At 37.5% G+C, this 23,789-nt stretch overlaps 2 protein-coding genes across 4 annotated transcripts in view; both read left to right on the forward strand.

Moving 5' to 3' along the window:
- LOC121911317 overlaps positions 1–10,945 on the forward strand; it is a 20,639-nt gene extending 9,694 nt beyond the window's left edge. Inside the window, exons 1-10 of one of the 2 annotated variants that reach the window (XM_042432795.1) lie at positions 6,316–6,524; positions 6,618–6,685; positions 6,785–6,911; positions 7,071–7,219; positions 7,449–7,594; positions 7,937–8,099; positions 8,586–8,679; positions 8,808–8,886; positions 9,181–9,254; positions 9,361–10,945. In XM_042432795.1, coding sequence (XP_042288729.1) covers positions 6,511–6,524; positions 6,618–6,685; positions 6,785–6,911; positions 7,071–7,219; positions 7,449–7,594; positions 7,937–8,099; positions 8,586–8,679; positions 8,808–8,886; positions 9,181–9,254; positions 9,361–10,351 — 1,905 coding nt within the window. In that variant the 5' untranslated portion in view covers positions 6,316–6,510 and the 3' untranslated portion in view covers positions 10,352–10,945. Of the gene's footprint in view, positions 1–4,836; positions 4,931–6,315; positions 6,525–6,617; positions 6,686–6,784; positions 6,912–7,070; positions 7,220–7,448; positions 7,595–7,936; positions 8,100–8,585; positions 8,680–8,807; positions 8,887–9,180; positions 9,255–9,360 lie in introns of those variants that run through there. The other variant, XM_042432710.1, reaches the window with a different exon arrangement.
- Positions 1–23,350, forward strand: part of LOC121911209 — a 24,775-nt gene extending 1,425 nt beyond the window's left edge. Inside the window, exons 1-10 of one of the 2 annotated variants that reach the window (XM_042432601.1) lie at positions 17,406–17,539; positions 17,633–17,700; positions 17,800–17,917; positions 18,077–18,225; positions 18,455–18,600; positions 18,944–19,106; positions 19,972–20,065; positions 20,193–20,268; positions 21,028–21,101; positions 21,208–23,350. In XM_042432601.1, the coding sequence (XP_042288535.1) occupies positions 17,526–17,539; positions 17,633–17,700; positions 17,800–17,917; positions 18,077–18,225; positions 18,455–18,600; positions 18,944–19,106; positions 19,972–20,065; positions 20,193–20,268; positions 21,028–21,101; positions 21,208–22,204 (1,899 nt within the window). In that variant the 5' untranslated portion in view covers positions 17,406–17,525 and the 3' untranslated portion in view covers positions 22,205–23,350. Of the gene's footprint in view, positions 1–17,405; positions 17,540–17,632; positions 17,701–17,799; positions 17,918–18,076; positions 18,226–18,454; positions 18,601–18,943; positions 19,107–19,971; positions 20,066–20,192; positions 20,269–21,027; positions 21,102–21,207 lie in introns of those variants that run through there. The other variant, XM_042432534.1, reaches the window with a different exon arrangement.
- The last annotated feature ends 439 nt before the right edge of the window (positions 23,351–23,789 follow it).

Below are 23,789 nucleotides of genomic sequence, written 5' to 3' on the forward strand. Positions count from 1 at the left end.
ATTTATATTGATGGACTGTGTGTGTTGAAGGTTTTAAAACTTATTTGCATCCAACTACTGTCAGGTTGCTGTTTACCAGTTTAAAATGTAGACTTCTATTTTGCCACTCAGTGATTATTATTTAACAATGGTTTGGTTGTGGAAAAAAGTTAAAGAAACTACATTTTCAAAATTCTCATTTTATTTCATTTCTCTTCACCAGGTATCTGAAAATATCGCAACAGCCATAGTTGATGGACCAAATTACTATGATATACCTGGTAAAGACTTGGAGCCAAGTACAACATACCTGGTCAGCGTGAAAAGCTACACAAGCATAAGTCGCCTGTTCAGTGACAGTAGCCAGGAAAGAGAATTTACAACCTATGAATTCAGAACTCGTGAGTGTTTTCTTTACAGTCTTTTTGTCACTTTTCAAGCATTTGACTGTACATTTTTTCTTATACTGTTATAAAAGAAATGTAAAATACACACTTTAACACTGTATTTATCCTTCAGCCTTTGTCCATTAATACTCAGAACTGAAGATAGAAAAAAATGAAACATTTTGGGGCTTTTAGATGCATCTCCAAAACAGAAATGTTTTCAGTACCGCTGTTACACATGACAAGAAGTGTATAATTTAATCCATTTTATTCTACTAAATTTAATTTTAGTAGAATAAGATGCTGGAAATCCTGTATAGTATTACAACATATACTATATACACAATCATGGATTTGACCATGACAGAAGTGATAATGTCTACAGCTGCAACATACTTACAGAGTTTGGAAAGTAACATAAACTGACATTGTGGGTGCTGTTAAAATAACCCAAATCTGGTTCAAGATTTGAAGCTGCACACCAATCTTGTCACTTCACAGCTGCGTCCCGTCACGCCCTGCTCTCGGCTGTCATCATCTGCCTCAGTTTTGCTGCAGTCATCATCACCAGTGTTGCACTAGGCTGTTTTGAAATGTAAGTAATTTTGTCTGTTCCTTGTTTCCATGTAAGTACAATATTATAAAGCTGTAATTCCTCTGTAATGTTTGTATATGTCCTGTCTGTTTGCCGTTTTGTTGATTTATTTGTGCATTTGGTTTTAGATTAAAAGCAAAGTGGCGGGATACACTTTCCAAATGTCCAAATCCAGAACTTTTAGACATACATCCAGGCGAACAAAAGGTAAGACACCTTTTGATGTTGGTCAAAGAAAAGCAAAGATGTTGTAACATGAAAAACACACAGCTTCTATTATTGTTTATCTGTTTATTTAACATCTTTCCACATTAACATTCAGAAAATCCTTGAAACTTGTAGATGTCAATTTAAAACCAAAGTTGTCTTTTTTCCCAACAATGATTACTTAGATATAAAATTCTCCACTTAAACTCTTAATGCAATACTTTTAAATTGGTCTATTTAACTAAAATGTTTAAGATCTGAAGATTTTAATTCTTTAGATCCTTCTTGTTGCAGGTTTTAAAGCAATTACAAACCAACTTCTCTTCTGTCTCCATTGACACTGCTGTTGTAAATAACAGTGAACCACGGTTAGTACAGCTGCACTGGTGCATCATCAACTCAAGACATGTCTAGAAGGATTTTTTCTTCAAGGTGTTGTGATTTTAAATGATGTTTTTGATTCTCTTTATTCAGGTTGATGGCATCACTGACAGAAAGCAGCAGTGGGATGAGTACCGGCTTCTCTTCTGCCATTATAGAACCTGCTGACATCAAGGCCGGCGTTCAAGATGCCCTCAGTAAAGCCTTCGCCCACATTGGTCCAAGATCATCAGTGACTGCCCCTCTGCTCACAGAATCAAACAAAGACAGTGATTTGCTCTCCGCTACCTACAATCCTTGTGTCACAGCTGATGACTTAAAGAATTCTCCTCAATCCACTGACTTTGACAACATGACCTATTTGATACGCATTCCCAGCTGTCAGATAATGATGAATAATTCTGAGATGTTTTGTGACTCTGCGTACCATCCCAGTGAAGGTGACATGATGACCTGTCCTGACAAGCAAGCACCAGTTTGTCCAGATCCTGTACAACAAAATATCATTTTACCAGCAGTGGTTTCATCTCTTATGCCAACAGACATGTCGTATCAGTGCAGTCCTGACAAGCAAGTACCAGTCCAGGATGGTCAATGTCTCTCTGATGACCAAAGACCTTTTCTCTCTTTCATCTCTGCTAACCTGTCTATACCAATAATCACAGACAGTGACTATCACAGTGTGTAGTATTGAGTCATTTTTAGGGGATTTCTGCTTTAATACACAAATCTGCAACATGACTGTTTTCAAGACTGTTTTATACATTTTTCTACTCTCGGTAATCTGCTTTGCACCTTATGAACGGTTAATTTTATAACTGTGTGCAATGTTTTGACTTCTTGGCTACTTTTGATGTGAAAAGTGCATAATGTTTCTGTATGAAATATAAAATCATCAAAATGTCCTTTGATAGAAACTGAATTCACCTTTTTTGGCACATTATTTTTATTCAAGGTCATGAAATATTATAATCCTTTAAACATATCAGGCCTCTAACATTAGACCATTAGGCCTGTAGCATTAGAACAAAATCATTTCAGTGATCTATGAGTTAAAAGGATATGTTCACAATTTGTCAAGTCTGTCTTCAAACAATAGTCAAGTTCCCAAACAGATTTTGCTCACTGTAATCATTCCTCCTGTTCATACTGATCAATAGAAGATCCTCTCCAAATGTGCTCAAAAGTGATAAGGGACAAAATCCTTAAAACCTTATTTAAAAGTTTATTTGAAGATAATATGATGCTTCAGTTGTTCAAATGAAGTGGATATCTGCCACAGTTAGTCTTTTTAGTGAAAAATTCCCCCTTTGTGTCTCAATGGACAGTGTTTTCCTGTTCAGCTGCACTGGAAGGATTGTAACAAAAAGAGGGAATTTGGCACTAAAAAGACAGTAAATATATGAAATATATTGATTTGATTTGACTAATTTGGATGGCTGAGGCCTCATGTTAGCTTCAAGTAAACTTTTAAATGCATGTTTGTACGGAGGACTGTGGATTTTGTCCCCCATCACTTCCACTGACAGTGCATTATGAAGGGATCTCTTAATGGCCAGTATGAACAGGAGGAATGATCACAGCAAAAAACAAAAACAACAACAACAACAACAACAACAACAACAACAACAACAACAACAACAAAAGACAAAACATGTGTCAATGTTCATTTGGGCACCTGACTATTGTTTTATGTGGACCTGAAAAATTGTGAACCTGTCCTTTAATGGAGTTCATTTCTATTTTGCATTAAATAAGATAACTCATAGATCACTCAAAAGTATAAACAAAAGGAAAATTACTGACAGAAAAGTTTTAAGTAATTTGAGAGGCAGGAGGTTGGGATTGTTTGGTGTGTGATGAATTGACCAGCTGGTACTGACTGATACACAGTAACCACTAAAGATTTTCAAGTTTAGATACTGAAAAAAAATATAAGAAATGTGTCAATTTACATATTTTGAGAATACGTGCAACTGAAATAAAGCATAAAAACATTTATTCACACATGAAATAAACATCAGATGTAAAATGTTTACTGTGACAAAGATTTTTCAGTGAGATCACACCAGTATATCAATTGTCTTTTGTTGAACATGCAGTTAAATTCAGCAGTGAACACAGTGCACAGTGACTTTATCAGACAGGCCTGGATATTGAAAGTCATTGTGTGCAAAATGTGTACGTGACACATACATCTTACGAATGTTGGCCAAGGAGCTCTTGCAACACTGAGCTGTTTTGTGAAATGCACCTCTTCTGCATTTGTTACTGTGAAAACTATTAATAGGAGGAACACAAAGAATATAATGATAATAATTTAATATAATAGTTAAACTTCAAAAGTATAATGGCAACATGACAACCTGTCACATTTTACTGTAACTCTGCCTCCACCTGATGGTCTGAAATGGATACTGCTGCCACAGTCACTTCATGTAGTCAGTCTACTTATTATACACAGAATATTAAACATGAACTTTTAAATATAATTCATAGAATTCTGAAGGCATTTATTAGTTTCTAACTCTGGGAAAGTGGGAAAAATGGTAAAATTTTCCAAAATTACTACATCCCTGAACTGTCTCTTTAACCAAATCACACACATTTAGGCTATTCATACTATTAGGCTATTAATACTTTTTTAAAAATCTATAAATAATAATCATCCCAAATATTTGTATCCATGGAGACATGTTCCAGTAATCATCCTCACAGGGGTCAAAGGTCAGACACAAGGAGACCTGCTACATCTGGTCAAGACTTCCTAAACAGTTCTTGTCTATGTGTTGTAAACCAGAAGGGACAAACATGTCCCACGAGTAGTAGTCGCTACAGACTGTACTGTACTTTTTTTTTCTTATACTGTTGTAAAAGAAATGTAAAATACACACTTTAACACTGTATTTATCCTTCAGCCTTCGTCCATTAATACTCAGAACTGAAGATAGAAAAAAATGAAACAATTTGAGGCTTTTAGATGCATCTCCAAAACAAAAATCTGTTTTCAGTACTGCTGTTACACATGACAAGAAGTGTATAATTTAATCCATCTTATTCTACTAAATTTAATTTTACTAGGATAAGATGCTGGACATCCTGTATAGTATTACAACATATACTAATTACACAATCATGGATTCGACCTTGACAGAAGTGATAATGTCTACAGCTGCAACATACTTACAGAGTTTGGAAAGTAACATAAACTGACATTGTGGGTGCTGTTAAAATAACCCAAATCTGGTTCAAGATTTGAAGCTGCACACCAATCTTGTCACTTCACAGCTGCATCCCGTCGCGCCCTGCTCTTGGCTGTCATCATCTGCCTCAGTATTGCTGCAGTCATCATCGCCAATGTTACACTGGGCTGTTTTGAAATGTAAGTAATTTTGTCTGTTCCTTGTTTCCATGTAAGTACAATATTATAAAGCTGTAATTCCTCTGTTTTGTAATGTTTTCAGCAGTGGGATGAGTACCGGCTTCTCTTCTGCCATTATAGAACCTGCTGACATCAAGGCCGGCGTTCGGGATGCCCTCAGTAAAGCCTTCACCCACATTGGTCCAAGATCATCAGTGACTGCCCCTCTGCTCACAGAATCAAACAAAGACAGTGGTTTGCTCTCCGCTACCTACAATCCTTGTGTCACAGCTGATGACTTAAAGAATTCTCCTCAATCCACTGACTTTGACAACATGACCTATTTGATACGCATTCCCAGCTGTCAGATAATGATGAATAATTCTGAGATGTTTTGTGACTTTGTGTACCATCCCAGTGAAGGTGACATGATGACCTGTCCTGTCAAGCAAGCACCAGTTTGTCCGGATCCTGTACAACAAAATATCATTTTACCAGCAGTGGTTTCATCTCTTATGCCAACAGACATGTCGTATCAGTGCAGTCCTGACAAGCAAGTACCAGTCCAGGATGGTCAATGTCTCTCTGATGACCAAAGACCTTTTCTCTCTTTCATCTCTGCTAACCTGTCTATACCAATGATCACAGACAGTGACTATCACAGTGTGTAGTATTGAGTCATTTTTAGGGAAATTCTGCTTTAATACACAAATCTGTAACATGACTGTTTTCAAGACTGTTTTATACATTTTTCTACTCTCAGTAATCTGCTTTGCACCTTATGAACAGTTAATTTTATAACTGTGTGCAATGTTTTGACTTCTTGGCTACTTTTGATGTGAAAAGTACATCATGTTTTTTTTTAAATTATTTATTATATTTAATTTTCTTCCTTTTTTAAAATTAACTGCTTCACATGACAACATGTGGAGCAGTTAATCTGTCACATTTTACTGTAACTCTGCTTCCATCTGTTGATCTGAAAATGAATTCTTAAATGATTAATGAATCATTGACATGATTATCTTGTATAAATGACTAAAATAAAATAAAAAAAAATCCTTTAAAGCAGGGGTTTTCAAGGTTTTCAGGGGGTCAATTCATGATTGATATTTAATCTCATAGACAATCACCAATTGAGCCAAGATAGATTGATATTGCTGTTCGACTTACTTCAGACTACAGCCAATACATATAAAAGTTCTGTCTGAAGGCATTTATTAGTTTCTGACTCTGGGAAAGTGAAATAAATAAAATTCCCCAAAACTACTGTATCTCTGAACTATTGCTTTAATCAAATCACACACATTTAGGCACTATTTAGCTATCAAAAATACACATTTATCCACAAATTCACTATTTTTTAAAAGTTTTATTTGGGTTGCTCCATTTACAGTGTTTTACTAAAATGTAGTGTCGGCTCAAGTGTGTACAGTACATCTTTTTCTGAGGAAACAGAAGTAGGACGCACTTCCCTTGAATCTGTGGCGCAACATTTCCAGCTAACAGCTTTCCAAAGAAGGAAGACGCAGCAAACTGCACGACTCCTGTAGTATGATCAGACTTGAGTTGGAGTGCTGTTTTCAAAGCATCGTTTCAGCATGAAGTTTAACAGGTGATCATGTTGTTGGAGCTAGTTGTGTTACTTAAATCATGGAATTTTCTGGATTAAAGAAAAGAAAATAAGTGATTTTCTGTTTGGTTTCAGGCGAGTTCGCGATAGGATGTCTTTGATCCTGTTTCTTTTAGGAAACATTGCCTCTGTAGCTCTCTCTGGTACGTATAACATGGACACGTAGACAGTTTTAAATAGTCTTTTTATACAATAACTCATTCTCACGATCAATCTTGTCGCATCATATCTGTTTCGTTTAGATCTTGATAATGAAACAGGCCTGAATCTTGTTTGTACCAACGACTTAGAGGATTTGATGTCTTGCGACTTTGACGCACAAAACTGCACTGAATACAATCTGACTGTGCGGAGCAACGATGGACGAGGGTGAGTTACTGGTTTCTCCTTTTTCCTTTTTCCTTTCCCCAGATCAGATACAGTAATGATCCGTGTCACTATCGATTTGAAATGTATTTCAAACAACTGAATCAGCCTGAGACGTAGCCTATAGTCACAACATGTTGTATACGATGTTGTATTCAACAGGGAGCAGCGCTGCATTATCAAGCAGTGTGACACTGGACGGTGTTGTTGCTCTGTCATAATGATACTTGTACCAGAGGAGACTCATAACGCAACAGTTTTCAAAGGGGGCCAAAGTGTGGAGTCCAAATTCATCAGCATCACAGATAGTGGTGAGTTGACTATTTTAAAACTGTCCAACCCACAAAAGCCATTCTTCATATAAACATTTGTAAAATGTAATATTTCTCTCAAAACAGGGAAATGACAGAAGCAAGAGTACTTTAAGTTACATTTTCTTTGCAGGGAATTTCATTCTCTGCATTGAGTTACTGTTTAAGTCCATAAATCTGCAGCTGCCAGAAACAGACTGCATGAACTTTTCCTGTTTCTGTTCTACAGTAAAGCCCAAAGCACCAACAATCTTCTCAGTGAAGGAATCCAACGGGAATTTTAGAGTTGAGTGGACAGCAAACACTAACAGTAACAGTCTCAGAAGCAGATTGAGTGCTCAAGTGACTTACCATAAGAAGGGAGACACAAAAGAGGTAGGAGAAGTGTCATAAAACGGTGACTTTACAGATCTTTTAGTGTTTCAGTCTGCTTTTCAAACACTTCAAATAAAAATGAGTGGCCATGCAGCTAAAATGCATGTGCTGTAGTAATGTGAATTTAGATGCATTGATGCATTTATATTGATGTACTGTGTGTGTTGAAGGTTTTAAAACTTATTTGCATCCAACTACTGTCAGGTTGCTGTCTACCAGTTTAAAATGTAGACTTCTACTTTGCCACTCAGTGATTATTATTTAACAATGGTTTGGTTGTAGAAAAAAGTTAAAGAAACTACATTTTCAAAATTCTCATTTTATTTCGTTTCTCTTCACCAGGTATCTAAAAATATCACAAAAGCCGTAGTTAATGGATCAAATTACTATGATATACCTGGTAAAGACTTGGAGCCAAATACAACATACCTGGTCAGCGTGAAAAGCTACACAAGCATAAGTGGCCTGTTCAGTGACAGTAGTGAAGAGCATGAATTCAGAACTCGTGAGTGTTTTCTTTACAGTCTTTTTGTGACTTTTCAAGCATTTGACTGTACATTTTTTCTTATACTGTTATAAAAGAAATGTAAAATACACACTTTAACACTGTATTTATCCTTCAGCCTTCGTCCATTAATACTCAGAACTGAAGATAGAAAAAAATGAAACATTTTGGGGCTTTTAGATACATCTCCAAAACAGAAATGTTTTCAGTACCGCTGTTACACATGACAAGAAGTGTATAATTTAATCCATTTTATTCTACTAAATTTAATTTTAGTAGAATAAGATGCTGGAAATCCTGTATAGTATTACAACATATACTATATACACAATCATGGATTTGACCTTGACAGAAGTGATAATGTCTACAGCTGCAACATACTTACAGAGTTTGGAAAGTAACATAAACTGACATTGTGGATGCTGTTAAAATAACCCAAATCTGGTTCAAGATTTGAAGCTGCACACCAATCTTGTCACTTCACAGCTGCGTCCCGTCACGCCCTGCTCTCGGCTGTCATCATCTGCCTCAGTTTTGCTGCAGTCATCATCACCAGTGTTGCACTAGGCTGTTTTGAAATGTAAGTAATTTTGTCTGTTCCTTGTTTCCATGTAAGTACAATATTATAAAGCTGTAATTCCTCTGTAATGTTTGTATATGTCCTGTCTGTTTGCCGTTTTGTTGATTTATTTGTGCATTTGGTTTTAGATTAAAAGCAAAGTGGCGGGATACACTTTCCAAATGTCCAAATCCAGAACTTTTAGACATACATCCAGGCGAACAAAAGGTAAGACACCTTTTGATGTTGGTCAAAGAAAAGCAAAGATGTTGTAACATGAAAAACACACAGCTTCTATTATTGTTTATCTGTTTATTTAACATCTTTCCACATTAACATTCAGAAAATCCTTGAAACTTGTAGATGTCAATTTAAAACCAAAGTTGTCTTTTTTCCCAACAATGATTACTTAGATATAAAATTCTCCACTTAAACTCTTAATGCAATACTTTTAAATTGGTCTATTTAACTAAAATGTTTAAGATCTGAAGATTTTAATTCTTTAGATCCTTCTTGTTGCAGGTTTTAAAGCAATTACAAACCAACTTCTCTTCTGTCTCCATTGACACTGCTGTTGTAAATAACAGTGAACCACGGTTAGTACAGCTGCACTGGTGCATCATCAACTCAAGACATGTCTAGAAGGATTTTTTCTTCAAGGTGTTGTGATTTTAAATGATGTTTTTGATTCTCTTTATTCAGGTTGATGGCATCACTGACAGAAAGCAGCAGTGGGATGAGTACCGGCTTCTCTTCTGCCATTATAGAACCTGCTGACATCAAGGCCGGCGTTCAGGGTGCCCTCAGTAAAGCCTTCACCCACATTGGTCCAAGATCGTCAGTGACTGCCTCTCTGCTCACAGAATCAAACAAAGACAGTGGTTTGCTCTCCGCTACCTACAATCCTTGTGTCACAGCTGATGACTTAAAGAATTCTCCTCAATCCACTGACTTTGACAACATGACCTATTCGATACGCATTCCCAGCTGTCAGATAATGATGAATAATTCTGAGATGTTTTGTGACTCTGTGTACCATCCCAGTGAAGGTGACATGATGACCTGTCCTGACAAGCAAGCACCAGTTTGTCCGGATCCTGTACAACAAAATATCATTTTACCAGCAGTGGTTTCATCTCTTATGCCAACAGACATGTCGTATCAGTGCAGTCCTGACAAGCAAGTACCAGTCCAGGATGGTCAATGTCTCTCTGATGATTCTGGGAGATTTTCCTATGCAGAAGACTCCAGTTTGTCCTCCATCTCTAGAGGCACCAACACAACCATGTCTTGTGATCGCGCGTCCAGAGTCGAGAACTTTGACGAGGTGCTCATTGGTGCGATGAAGCCCGATGGGGTCACTGTATGTGACGAAAATCCCTGCTACAAATGTGTGCCTGCAAGCTTTCCTCCAGTGGATGACGACTATCAGGCATTTGAAACTCTTGTGAAGCAGCCTGATATTTTGTTTTCAGAGCAGAGAAGTGGTGAGGAAGAGGAAGATTTGGATAAATGTCCAGAGAAATCACCCACAGAGATCTCGAAAAGCTTCTTAAGCTCGGTGTTTCCAGATGTCACCAATGATGTCCAGGATGGTCAGTGTCTCTCTGAGCTCCAAAAACCTTTTATCTCTTTGATCTCTGCTGTCCAGTCAAGACCAATAATCACAGACAGAGGCTATCAAAGTGTGTAGTGCTGTTTTTTATGCATTTATACTTTTTTGTAAGAACGTGGTTGAGAAATTTAAAATTTGAGAGAGAGAGGAGGAGGATGACATGATATGATAAGCATTCAAATGTTGAACGTGTTGCGAGTTTCAGAGTTTACTCTTGAACTTGGAAACAGCAACAACACCGTCTCACCTCAGGGGCCATTTAGTAGCTTTTCTGTATCTTTTTGATCAGGGATTTCTGCTTTAACACGCAAATCTGTAACATGACTGTTTTCAAGGCTGTTTTATACATTTTTCTACTCTCAGTAATCTGCTTTGCACCTTATGAACGGTTATTTGTATAACTGTGTACAATGTTTTGACTTCTTGGCTACTTTTGATGTGAAAAGTACATAATGTTTTTTTTTTATTATTATTTATTATATTTAATTTTCTTCCTTTTTTAAAATTAACTGCTTCACATGACAACATGTGGAGCAGTTAATCTGTCACATTTTACTGTAACTCTGCTTCCATCTGTTGATCTGAAAATGAATTCTTAAATGATTAATGAATCATTGACATGATTATCTTGTATAAATGGCTAAAATAAAATAAAATAAAAAATCCTTTAAAGCAGGGGTTTTCAAGGCTACCTTTGATGTGAAAAGTGCATAATATTTCTGTATGAAATAGAAAATCATCAAAATGTCCTTTGATAGAAACTGAATTCACCTTTTTTGTCACATTATTTTTATTCAAGGTCATGAAACATTATAATCCTTTAAACATATCAGGCTTCTAACATTAGACCATTAGGCCTGTAGCATTAGAACAAAATCATTTCAGTGATCTATGAGTTACAGTTTTCCTGACCTGCTAAAACACTTAAGTCCATTCTCTGAACCAACCGTTCAGTGGCCCGAACCCATTTATTGAATCAATCACTCTTTTGGCAAAACCTTGAATAATTTTCACCTGTAAGACACAATTTGCAGATCCCATTTACTCTTTTTTGCAAAACTCTAAACACATTCTCACTCACTAAAACACATTTTGCACAGTGATACACTTCTGATGCATAATGGTGACCACAGGTAGAAGAAGTTAAACAAAATTACAGCACAATTGCCATAGCACACACAATGATTCTAAATTGTTCACACTTGTTGCTGTCTTGTTGAAGGAGCTATTTCATTAGTTGATTAGATTATTATTATTTTTGTTTATGTTGTTTATTTTTATTTATTTTGTTTTGTGGGTAAACACGAGGGGCATCAGACAGTAGGTGATATAGGTAGCCAGGTGTCAGAGGCAGGAAATGCACTGGGAAGGGGAAATGTTTTTTTTTACCAGCAGGACAAAGCAGAGAGGTAGCATGATTTTTTAACATGTTTGTTTGCTGTTGAAAGCTGAAAATACACCCTCTGAACGCAGCTTTTGGCCTGGAAAATGAATTCTTTGACTGTCTGAGTAAGCCTAACTAACCTTTTTTGATTTTTCTTGAATTTTTGATATTTTTGAAGAAACTCTTGATTTGTCCTTTTTTGCCTTTTGAACAAATGGCCACAACACATGTCATGAAACCAATATAAGCCAGTTCATGTGCACAGGTGGCATGGGTGAGTTGAGAATTGATACCAACAATGGATGGAAATAATCTGAGAGGCAGAGGAGGAAGAGTGCATGTAAGAGGTGGAAGGTGACTAGGTGGAAGAGGAGGAGGAAGACTGAAAACAGTAATTGCAGATCAAATTCGAGCAGCTGTGATAGACCATGTTCTTGTTCATGGAAGGACAATAAGGGAAGCAGGTCGAAACGCACGACCCAATCTCAGCAGATTGTTTGCGGCCACCATCAGGAGATTCAGAGAAGAGAGCAGGAAATTTTTTATTTTTAGTCCCTGAAAATTTAGTGCATACAGATTTTTCAATACATCACTACAGCATTGGCCAACGGGCCATTGTCAAAGTCCCTCACCAGCGTGGTGGCAAGATGACACTTTGTGCTGCCATAAGTCATTGTGGGGTTCTCCACCATCTTGCCACCTTGGGGCCATTTAACATCCAACATTTTCTTATATTTCTGGGTGGTCATTGGGATGTCTTGTTTGAGTGTGAGCAGCAGGATCATGAGCAGGGAGAGCCTCCTGTTTATTACTCCTGCCCTCTAAGGTACCCCCAGTATAATAAATTGCCCTCTAAGGTGCCCCCACAGTATGATAGAGTGCCCTCTAAAGTGCCCCCACAGTATGATAAAGTGCCCTCAATAGGTGCCCCCACAGTATGATAAAGTGCCCTCTAACATTCCCCCACAGTATGATAAGGTGCCCTCTAAGGTGCCCCCACAGTATGATAAAGTGCCCTCTAACGTTCCCCCACAGTATGATAAAGTGCCCTCAATAGGTGCCCCCACAGTATGACGAAGTGCCCTCTAAAGTGCCCCCACAGTATGGTAAAGTGCCCTCTAAGGTGCCCCCACAGTATGATAAGATGCCCTCTAAGGTGCCCCCACAGTATGACGAAGTGCCCTCTAAAGTGCCCCCACAGTATGGTAAAGTGCCCTCTAAGGTGCCCCCACAGTATGATAAGGTGCCCTCTAAGGTGCCCCCACAGTATGACGAAGTGCCCTCTAAAGTGCCCCCACAGTATGGTAAAGTGCCCTCTAAGGTGCCCCCACAGTATGATAAGGTGCCCTCTAAGGTGCCCCCACAGTATGACGAAGTGCCCTCTAAAGTGCCCCCACAGTATGGTAAAGTGCCCTCTAAGGTGCCCCCACAGTATGATAAGGTGCCCTCTAAGGTGCCCCCACAGTATGATAAGGTGCCCTCTAAAGTGCACCCACAGTATTGTAAAGTGCCCTCTAAGGTGCCCCCACAGTATGATAAGGTGCCCTCAAAGGTGCCCCCACAGTATGATGAAGTGCCCTCTAAAGTGCCCCCACAGTATGGTAAAGTGCCCTCTAAGGTGCCCCCACAGTATGACGAAGTGCCCTCAATAGGTGCCCCCACAGTATGATAAAGTGCCCTCTAACATTCCCCCACTGTATGATAAAGTGCCCTCTAAGGTGCCCCCACAGTATGATAAGGTGCCCCCACAGTATGATAAAGTGCCCTCAATAGGTGCCCCCACAGTATGATAAAGTGCCCTCTAACATTCCCCCACAGTATGATAAGGTGCCCTCTAAGGTGCCCCCACACTACGATAAAGTGCCCTCTAACATTCCCCCACAGTATGATAAAGTGCCCTCAATAGGTGCCCCCACAGTATGATAAAGTGCCCTCTAACATTCCCCCACAGTATGATAAAGTGCCCTCAATAGGTGCCCCCACAGTATGATAAAGTGCCCTCAATAGGTGCCCCCAGAGTATGATAAATTAAAAATTTTATTGTGCAGTGACATTTGCAGTGTACCATAATGTGCTTTTCATTTACATTTTGTCTTTGTCCTTTTGCAGTACTGTATTTTTACCGTATGCAAGTGCTGAATCCACAGACATCCAATACTGTATTTTTGCAGTACTTACAGTGTTCAATATCTAAACTGTGTTACTGAGTTGTGAATATTTCTTTTGGAAAATGCAAAATGACATTTTTTCTGGAGCTACGTGCTCTGAACACTGTGTTTTCCATTTTTGATGTAGTGTGTCATGAATGCTCAGTAGTATTTTTATGTTGACTGGCTGTGTGTATGATCTGAAAACATTGTTGATTTTGAGCACAGATAAAATGTTTTGAGGTGATTGTTTGATTTTTGCAAGATGAGTCAGAGGTTTAGTGAACGTAGTTTGAAAATTGGGTTTTGTGTTTACAGTGTTTATGAAAAGGGTGGAAGGTTTCAAGAAATGTATCTTAGCAATTGTGAAAAACTGTAAAAGGATATGTTCACAGTTTTTTAAGTCTGTCTTAAAACAATAGTCAGGTTCCCAAACAGATTTTGTTCACTGTAATCATTCCTCCTGTTCCTACTGATCAATAGAAGATCCTCTCCAGATGTGCTTATAATGTAAAATTACAATTGAAATTAAGTGGATATCTGCCACAGTTAGTCTTTTTAGTAAAAGAATTCCCTCTTTGTGTCTCAATGAACAGTGTTTTCCTGTTCAACTGCAGTGGAAGGATCATAACAAAAAAGAAGTAATTTGGCACTAAAAAGACAGTAATTTTGAAATATATTGACTTAATTTGACTTATTTGGATGGCTGAAGCCTCATGTTAGCTTCAAGTAAACTTTTAAATATGTTTGTACAGAGGGAGGGCTGTGGATTTTGTCCCCCATCACTTCCATTGAAAGTGTATTATGAAGGAAGAGCTTTTTGGAGGAACTGAAATCAGAATTGACTCAGTGTGTCTGAGACAAGCTACAAAGTTGGTGTTGTTATGAAAATGACTTCCTGATTTTACTGTGAATATGATGAAACTGTGATATTCTGGAAAAAAGTCAAACAAAAGATGTTCATTTGATTGTGGCAGCTGAGGGCATCTCAGCAGATAAAAGCTAAACTATCTGCCTGGCACAAGTAGTAAGTGAATTTAGTTTTTATTTGAGTGAGTCAACCCTTAAACCAAAAACTATCATACATTTTGTTTTTACAATTTTTCTCGATTGCTTACACACTATAATTGGGATCTCACCAGTGTATTATGGTTGTTTTGTAGTGTTTGTGTATTTGATGGTGTTTGCATGATGTCTGAAGGCAAAGTTTGGTTTAGATGTAAGATTACACGGTTTCAAGTGGAGAGTTTGGTTTTGACATGGAAGTTTGAAGTTTGTCAAGTTTGCAGTTATGCATTTGTTGCATTTATGCATGTTTAGAGGTTTTAGAAATGGAGCATAATTTCAAGAAATTTGAGAAAAACTGTAACAAGTTAAAACATTATTGGATTTTGTCCTCAGTACTGTTCCACCAACAATGCAGCTTTTGTTTCCCACCAACACAACATGTTTACAACCCACAGCCTCAGAGGTAGCAAGTTGTGAAAGACTGCATTTTTAAAAAAGTACTGCTCTTTAATTTGACATAGTTTATGTTGAAACTGGGTATCCGGGCGGGGAGGGTAGATCATTCAAAAGTGTAAGCAAAAGGAAAATTACTAACAGAAAAGTTTAAAGTAATTTGAGGGCCAGGAGAGTGTTTGATGTGTGAGGATTTGACCAGCTGGTCAATTTACATATTTGGGAAAACTTGCAACTGAAATAAAGCATAAAAACATGTTTTCACATATGAAATAAACATCAGATGTAAAATGTTTACTGTGACAAACAAAGATTTTACAGTGAGATCACACCAGTATATCAACTGTCTTTTCTTGAACATGCAGTTAAATTCAGCAGTGTACAGAGTGCACAGTGACTTTATCAGACAGGCCTGCATATTAAAAGTCAAAGTGCAAAATATGTACGTGACACATACATCTTCCGCATGTAAGCAGAGGAGCTCTTGCAACACTGAGCTGTTTTGTGAAATGCACCTCTTCTGCATTTGTTACTGTGAACACTATTAAATGGAGGAACACAAGTTTGCAAACAATATAATGATAATAAATATAATACTTAAACTCCAAAAGTAATAATGGCAACATGACAACGTGTGGAGCAGTTAATCTGTCACATTTTACTGTAACTCTGCCTCCACCTCATGGTCTGAAATGGATACTGCTGCCACAGTCACTTCATGTAGTCAGTCTACTTATTATACACAGAATATTAAACATGGACTTTTAAATATAATGCATAGAATTCATAAATTATTAATGAATCATCTATGTTTTGTGTAAATTGCTAAAAAATAATTTAAAGTTTTAAAGCCAGTATAAATCATACAATACACATTACACAAATGAACTCAGCTGTTAACTTGATATCATGACATGACTGCTATATTTATCAGCGCACACTGAAATGACTTTACTGTGACTTTATTAGGAGCGAACAGAGTGAACTTGAAAGAGCTGCAGGCGAAACGCGTTGTTAAAAGTCGTTGTAAAGTCACAGTAAAGTCATTTCAGAGTGCGGTGGTTCGTTTTCATCTTCGCCTAAGATGTTCCTGTGACCGACCTGGCTGTGCATAGAGAGTTCTGTTCACTGATATATTTATCAATTATATATGTTCAGATAAATTTATATTTAATGTTACGAAAATGTTACTATTTACTGCCCATGAATACCTAACAAATATTTAGGCGTGGTTAAATATCATTCTCGTGACTTCTCACTGTGCAATAATCATATCTATTTATGTGCAATATTTCATATTACTCCGGTGTATACTAGGCCTACACCTATTTTCACTGATACACTTTTTTTTATACATATTTATTTAATTCACCAACCAGGAGTAGCAATTTTAAGCAGTAATTTTGGTGTACAGAATCTACAATACAATGACATTAAAGGCTTTCTATTTCTATTTCTATTTTTTCACAGCACGTCCCATATAATGCACCTGAGTATGTGACATGTGAGACACCAACACATATTGACATAAGTACAGAGGTGACGGTTGTTAAAATACATATAATATATCAAAAAGACAAATAAATAAATAGATAATCAATCAAAACTAATAGATAGACAATAGCAATCATGATGAACCCAACCTAAAACCAAACTTTCTCTCTTTATTTTCTAACCACCCCAAATATTTGTATCCATGGAGACACGTTTCATTAGCTACACCCGGTAGCTTCCGGTACAGATAATGTCTGTGTTGTAAACCAGCAGAGACAAACATGTCCCACTAATGTATGAAAGTATGAATCCCTGGAGCAGCACAGAAACACAACAAATGCTGTTTAGATAACAAGAACTAGTCTATCACAGCCTGTTCGTCTCAATGGAAATGACGTTGAGAGAATCTGTAAAAATCATCTCTCTGTTGATTGATGAAACAGGAGTAGGACGCACTTCCCTTGAATTTGTGGCGCAACATTTCCAGTAAACTAAATATTTTTTTAGGGTGGCGAAGTCATGACCCGCCCTAGTCTGTCTCTGATTGGTTACTATTAGTTGCCTTCGTTGGTTGGATTGGTTAGATTAGGAGTAGATTTAGAGTTATAGAAGGGCGGGTCATGACTTCGCCATCCTAGGAAAAAAATATGACGCTTCCAGTAACAGCTTTCCATATCAGGAAGACTCACGAAGCAAACTGCACGCACCGCCTCAACAAATGGGTCACAATTGAGTTGGAGTGCTGTTTTCGAGGAATCATTTCAGCATGGAGTTTAACAGGTGATCATGTTGTTGGAACTAGTTGTGTTACTTAAATTATGGAATTTTCTGGATTAAAGAAAAGAAAATAATTGATTTTCTGTTTGGTTTCAGGCGAGTTCGCGATAGGATGTCTTTGATCCTGTTTCTTTTAGGAAACATTGCCTCTGTAGCTCTCTCTGGTACGTATAACATGGACACGTAGACAGTTTTAAATAGTCTTTTTATACAACAACTCATTCTCACGATCAGTCTTGTCGCATCATATCTGTTTCGTACAGGGCTTGATAATGAAACAGGCCTGAATCTTGATTGTACCAACGACTTCGAGGATTTGATGTCTTGCCACTTTGACGCACAAAACTGCACTGAATACAATCTGACTCTCAATGGACGAGGGTGAGTTACTGGTTTCTCCTTTTTCCTTTTTCCTTTCCCCAGATCAGATACAGTAATGATCCGTGTCACTATCGATTTGAAATGTATTTCAAACAACTGAATCAGCCTGAGACGTAGCCTATAGTCACACCATGTTGTATACGATGTTGTATTCAACAGGGAGCAGCGCTGCATTATCAAGCAGTGTGACACTGGACGGTGTTGTTGCTCTGTCAAAATGATACTTATACCAGGGGAGACTCATACAGCAACAGTTTTCAAAGGGGGCCAAAGTGTGGAGTCCAAATTAATCAGCATCACAGCTAGTGGTGAGTTGACTATTTTAAAACTGTCCAACCCACAAAAGCCATTCTTCATATAAACATTTGTAAAATGTAATATTTCTCTCAAAACAGGGAAATGACAGAAGCAAGAGTACTTTAAGTTACATTTTCCTTGCAGGGAATTTCATTCTCTGCATTGAGTTACTGTTTAAGTCCATAAATCTGCAGCTGCCAGAAACAGACTGCATGAACTTTTCCTGTTTCTGTTCTACAGTAAAGCCCAAAGCACCAACACTCATCTCAGTGAAGGAATCCAACGGGAATTTTGAAGTTAAGTGGATGGCAAACACTAACAGTAACAGTCTCAGAAGAGATTTGAGTGCTCAAGTGACTTACCATAAGAAGGGAGACACAAAAGAGGTAGGAGAAGTGTCATAAAACGGTGACTTTACAGATGTTTTAGTGTTTCAGTCTGCTTTTCAAACACTTCAAATAAAAATGAGTGGCCATGCAGCTAAAATGCATGTGCTGTAGTAATGTGAATTTAGATGCATTGATGCATTTATATTGATGTACTGTGTGTGTTGAAGGTTTTAAAACTTATTTGCATCCAACTACTGTCAGGTTGCTGTTTACCAGTTTAAAATGTAGACTTCTACTTTGCCACTCAGTGATTATTATTTAACAATGGGTTGGTTGTGGAAAAAAGTAAAAGAAACTACGTTTTGAAAAATTCTCATTTTATTTCGTTTCTCTTCACCAGGTATCTGAAAATATCACAACAGCCGTAGTTAATGGACCAAATTACTATGAAATACTTGGTAAACACTTGGAGCCAAGTACAACATACCTGGTCAGCGTGAAAAGCTACACAAGCATAAGTGGCCTGTTCAGTGACAGTAGTGAAGAGCATGAATTCAGAACTCGTGAGTGTTTTCTTTACAGTCTTTTTGTGACTTTTCAAGCAGTACACTGTATATTTATATTCCTTGACTGTAGTCGTGCTCAACATACTGTACATCAAGCTGCTGTTCTTCACAAACATATAAAAGACAGAGTTTAATCATATTTTCATCCTTCAGCTTTTGTACAGAAGTACATTAAATATATAATCCACATTCGGCTTTATCATTATATATGTTACCAAATCTCAACGTTTTTTTTTTTGTATTTTTCTACTCCTGTAAACTCTGTTGTCATGTTGTAGCCAATTTTTAAAATCTTCTCCAAAATAACAAAACATGTGTCATTTTGATGCTATTTGGTGAACCATGACAGCTTTTACTCCAGAATGAGGAAGTTTCACCAGACTGTTACTCAGTAACTACATCTGTTATCTGCTGTGGTATTAATGTCACTTCACACTGTCACGTCCCTGAGTCACTGACGTGGGCATTCACACAGTTCACACATTGTGACAAATGATGTTTTTAAAAATGTCCCCTGATGTTAACTTTGTAATTCTAGTTTTCCTTGTTTAGCATGACATTGAAATGTAGAGATCTGACCCTTATTTGCATATAATTCATCCGAGAAATGTGTCACTGGTTACACATTATTCATTTACTGAACTTCTGTAATGAGGCGTGTTTATTCAATTAAAAGGAAATGTTTAATCTCCAGGCATTTTTTAAAGACATTATAATGCCAACAGCTGTTGATACAACATGTCAACAGGCTCCAGATTTAAACACCGTGCACTTATCTCTAATTTCTCTCTCTACTGTATGTTAACTGTACAAAAGAAGTGATTTTTTTTTTTAAATGTATTTCATACATGTTACTTCACAGCTGCCTCCCACAAAGTCCTGCTACTTGCTGTCATCATAAGCCTCAGTATTGTTGCAGTCATCATCAGCAGTGCTATATATCGCTGTTATGTAAAGTAAGTCATAAAAATAGATCTTTGTCTTTGTCTGGTTTCTTTGTAAAAAGACAAGCTGTAACTGCTGCTGTGTTGTGTTTACATGTCGTGTGTCATCTTGACGATTTATTTGTGCATTTGGTTTTAGGCTTAAAGCTAAGTGGTGGGACCCAGTTTCTGATCGTCAAATCAAAGTTCTTCTTGTGCATCCAAGCGAGCAAGAGGTGAGTCAAAATTTTAAAAACTTGCTACTATAAAAGTGCACACAATTTATTGAACTCCCTTCCAAATAAACATGTAAGGACGGGTTCATGATTTTTCAAGTCTATCTTAAAACAATAGTCAGATACCCAAATGAACATTGAAATAGGTTTTTCTTGTTGTAATCATTTCCTCATGCTGGACATTAGAAGATCCCTTCATAATGCACTTAAAACGTAAGTGATGGGGGACAAAATCCACAAGCCTCCTTCTGTGCAAAAATGTATTTAAAAGTTTATCTGAAGCTAATACGAAGCTTCCGTCCAAATGAGTCAAATCAAGCAGACATCTTTCAACGATACAGTCTTTTTAGTTCCTCTTTTTGTTACTATACTTCCTCCGCAGCTCAACAGGGAAACACTGTCTGAGGAAACACAAAGAAGGAATTTGATCCACTTAATATGACTCACTCAGACTGCTGACTCCTCATACAAGCTTCAGATAAACTTTTAAATGCATTTTTACACACTGTGGATTTTGGCCTCCATCACTTACATTGAAAGCACATTTGAAAGGGATCTTTCAATAGTCAGTATGAACAGGAGGAATTATTACAGCGAGGAAAACTCCTTTCACTTTTCATTTGGGCCCCTGACTGTTGTTTTAAGACAGACTTGAAACATTTTGAACCTGTCCTTTAAACCTCACTGTTAAATAGTTTATGGAAAATCTTTTGGGAAATAACATATAACAACAGATCATTTCTGTCCTCCTTGTTGCAGGTGTTGAAGCCCATGCCATCCATCATCTCTTCTATCTCTGTCGAGCCTTATGTTCCAGATGACAGCAAACCATGGTTAGCATGGCTACAAGAGTACATCAACAACACAACACATTTCCCCAAGGATTAGCTTCTACGTGATTGCATTTGCATTTTAAGTAACCCATTTCTCTGTACTCAGGTCGAAGGGGTCGCTGACGGACAGCAGTGGGAGCCCTCAGCCAAGCAGTGGGATCAGTACCGGCTCCTCTTCGCTCAGTTATGCTAACACAGAACCTGCTGACATTATAGCCGGTGTTCAGGATGCTCTCTGTAAAGCCTTCGCTAACATCAGCCCGATATCATCTGTCACCACCAATCCACTTACAGAATCAAACAAAGGCAGTGGTTTGTTCTCCACTCCCTACCATACTTGCGGTGTTAAAGCTGATGACTTGAGTTCTGGATCATCTGGATTTGACAATAAAACCTATTCCATCCTCATTCCCGGCTGTGCATGTCAGACAGTGATGGACAATTCTGAGAATCAAACGCAGGCTGAAATGTTTTGTGACTCTACATACCATCCCAGTGAGGGTGACATGATGACCTGTCTTGACAAGCAAGCACCAGCTTGTCTTGTTCCTGCACAACAAAATATCATTTTACCAGCAGTGGTTTCATCTCTTATGCCAACAGACATGTCGTATCAGTGCAATGTCGATTCTGGGAGATTTTCCTATGCAGAAGACTCCAGTTTGTCCTCCGTCTCTAGCGGCACCAACACAACCATGTCTTGTGATCGCGCGTCCAGAGTCGAGAACTTTGACGAGGTGCTCATTGGTGCGACGAAGCCCGATGGGGTCACTGTATGTGACGAAAATCCCTGCTACAAATGTGTGCCTGCAAGCTTTCCTCCAGTGGATGACGACTATCAGGCATTTGAAACTCTTGTGAAGCAGCCTGATATTTTGTTTTCAGAGCAGAGAAGTGGTGAGGAAGAGGAAGATTTGGATAAATATCCAGAGAAATCACCCACAGAGATCTCGAAAAGCTTCTTAAGCTCGGTGTTTCCAGATGTCACCAATGATGTCCAGGATGGTCAGTGTCTCTCTGAGCTCCAAAAACCTTTTATCTCTTTGATCTCTGCTGTCCAGTCAAGACCAATAATCACAGACAGTGGCTATCAAAGTGTGTAGTGCTGTTTTTTATGCATTTATACTTTTTTGTATGAACGTGGTTGAGAAATTTAAAATTTGAGAGAGAGAGGAGGAGGATGACATGATATGATAAGCATTCAAATGTTGAACGTGTTGCGAGTTTCAGAGTTTATTCTTGAACTTGGAAACAGCAACAACACCGTCTCACCTCAGGGGCCATTTAGTAGCTTTTCTGTATCTTTTTGATCATTTCACATGACCTTCATCAGTAGATGGAGTTTGCCCAGTTGTCATGGAAATGTAGGAAAATTCTAAAATTTCATACATTCTACATTTCTATGACAACTGGGCGTCATCTGAAGATCATGTGACATGATGGAAAGCTCCACAACAGCCACTAAATAGACCTTGAGGTGTCAAATGTAACATGATATGTTTTAAAAGTCTGTTGTAGATATTTTTGTTGTTGCACCAAAGCGAACACATTTTGCACTTTGCATCTTGAGAGCACTTAACATGTCTGTTTTGTGAAAATGTTGTGTACAGTTGTTAGACGACATGGCTGCATGTAAATGTAGGAAGTAAAACATCCATGAAGTTTGTACATAAAAACATGTAACAAAAAAAAATGTAAGAACCTGAATGCACTATTTTAATCATGTTTTGAATGTTTGCTTGCAACACACACCTAAACAAAACAACTGCTGTCAGCTCATGTATCTGTATGTATCTCACATGTGATATTCAACTAAGGTAATTTGTTTTTCAAATTTAAAGTAACATAGCTCATGGAAATGCATTCCTTAAATGTATGAATGCTGTGAAGAACATGGTTTTTATGATTTCAGTGATATTTAAGTGAACCAAACGACAATTTCTGGTACATTATTTAGCCATCGATTGACTGAATACTGTTCCTGAAACAAGCCACAACAATAAGCTGTGAGGCAGAGCCGACACTGTTCAGGGTTATGAAATTACTTCCTCATTGCTCTTCTCTGGAACTGCTGAGCTATTTCCACAGACACAGATGTCAAGTTCAAACAGTTCATCACAGCTAATACCTGTTATTAAAGAGGAACTTGTTTTACTGTAAGAGTATAAATATTAAGGGAATGAGAGAAAGAAAAAAGTACTATTAAGGGATATTTCTTCTGTTCCAATAAAAGTTGTTCACATTGAGAACACTGGAGTGAGTTGTGTTTGCTGGAAAGAGAATTGTTTCAAACACTGAGATATCTATCTGCAGATACTGTAAAAACAAAACTATTTGCATGATTAGATATACAATTTATCTATGTTTTTTGACAAAATGCTTCTTTGGTGATTTGGATAAATTGACCCTTTAAGTCATGCCCACACTGTATAGCCTCCGAGGAAGTAACTTGTGAGCGATGCATGATAAAGACTGCCAAAATGTCTTGGCTCCTTAATTTGACATATTTTCTGTTTAAATGGATCAATTCAAGACATTCCATTAACTTTTAAAACTATATTAATATTACAATATATGATAATATTGTGGTTATATCACTTTGATATTAATAAAATGTATATATACATTTTATAGTTATTTAATTTATAATGAATATAACAATTAAATATAATCTATAATAATATAAAA

This window comes from Thunnus maccoyii, chromosome 1 (genome assembly GCF_910596095.1).
Source record: "Thunnus maccoyii chromosome 1, fThuMac1.1, whole genome shotgun sequence".
Classification (NCBI taxonomy): Eukaryota; Metazoa; Chordata; class Actinopteri; order Scombriformes; family Scombridae; genus Thunnus; species Thunnus maccoyii.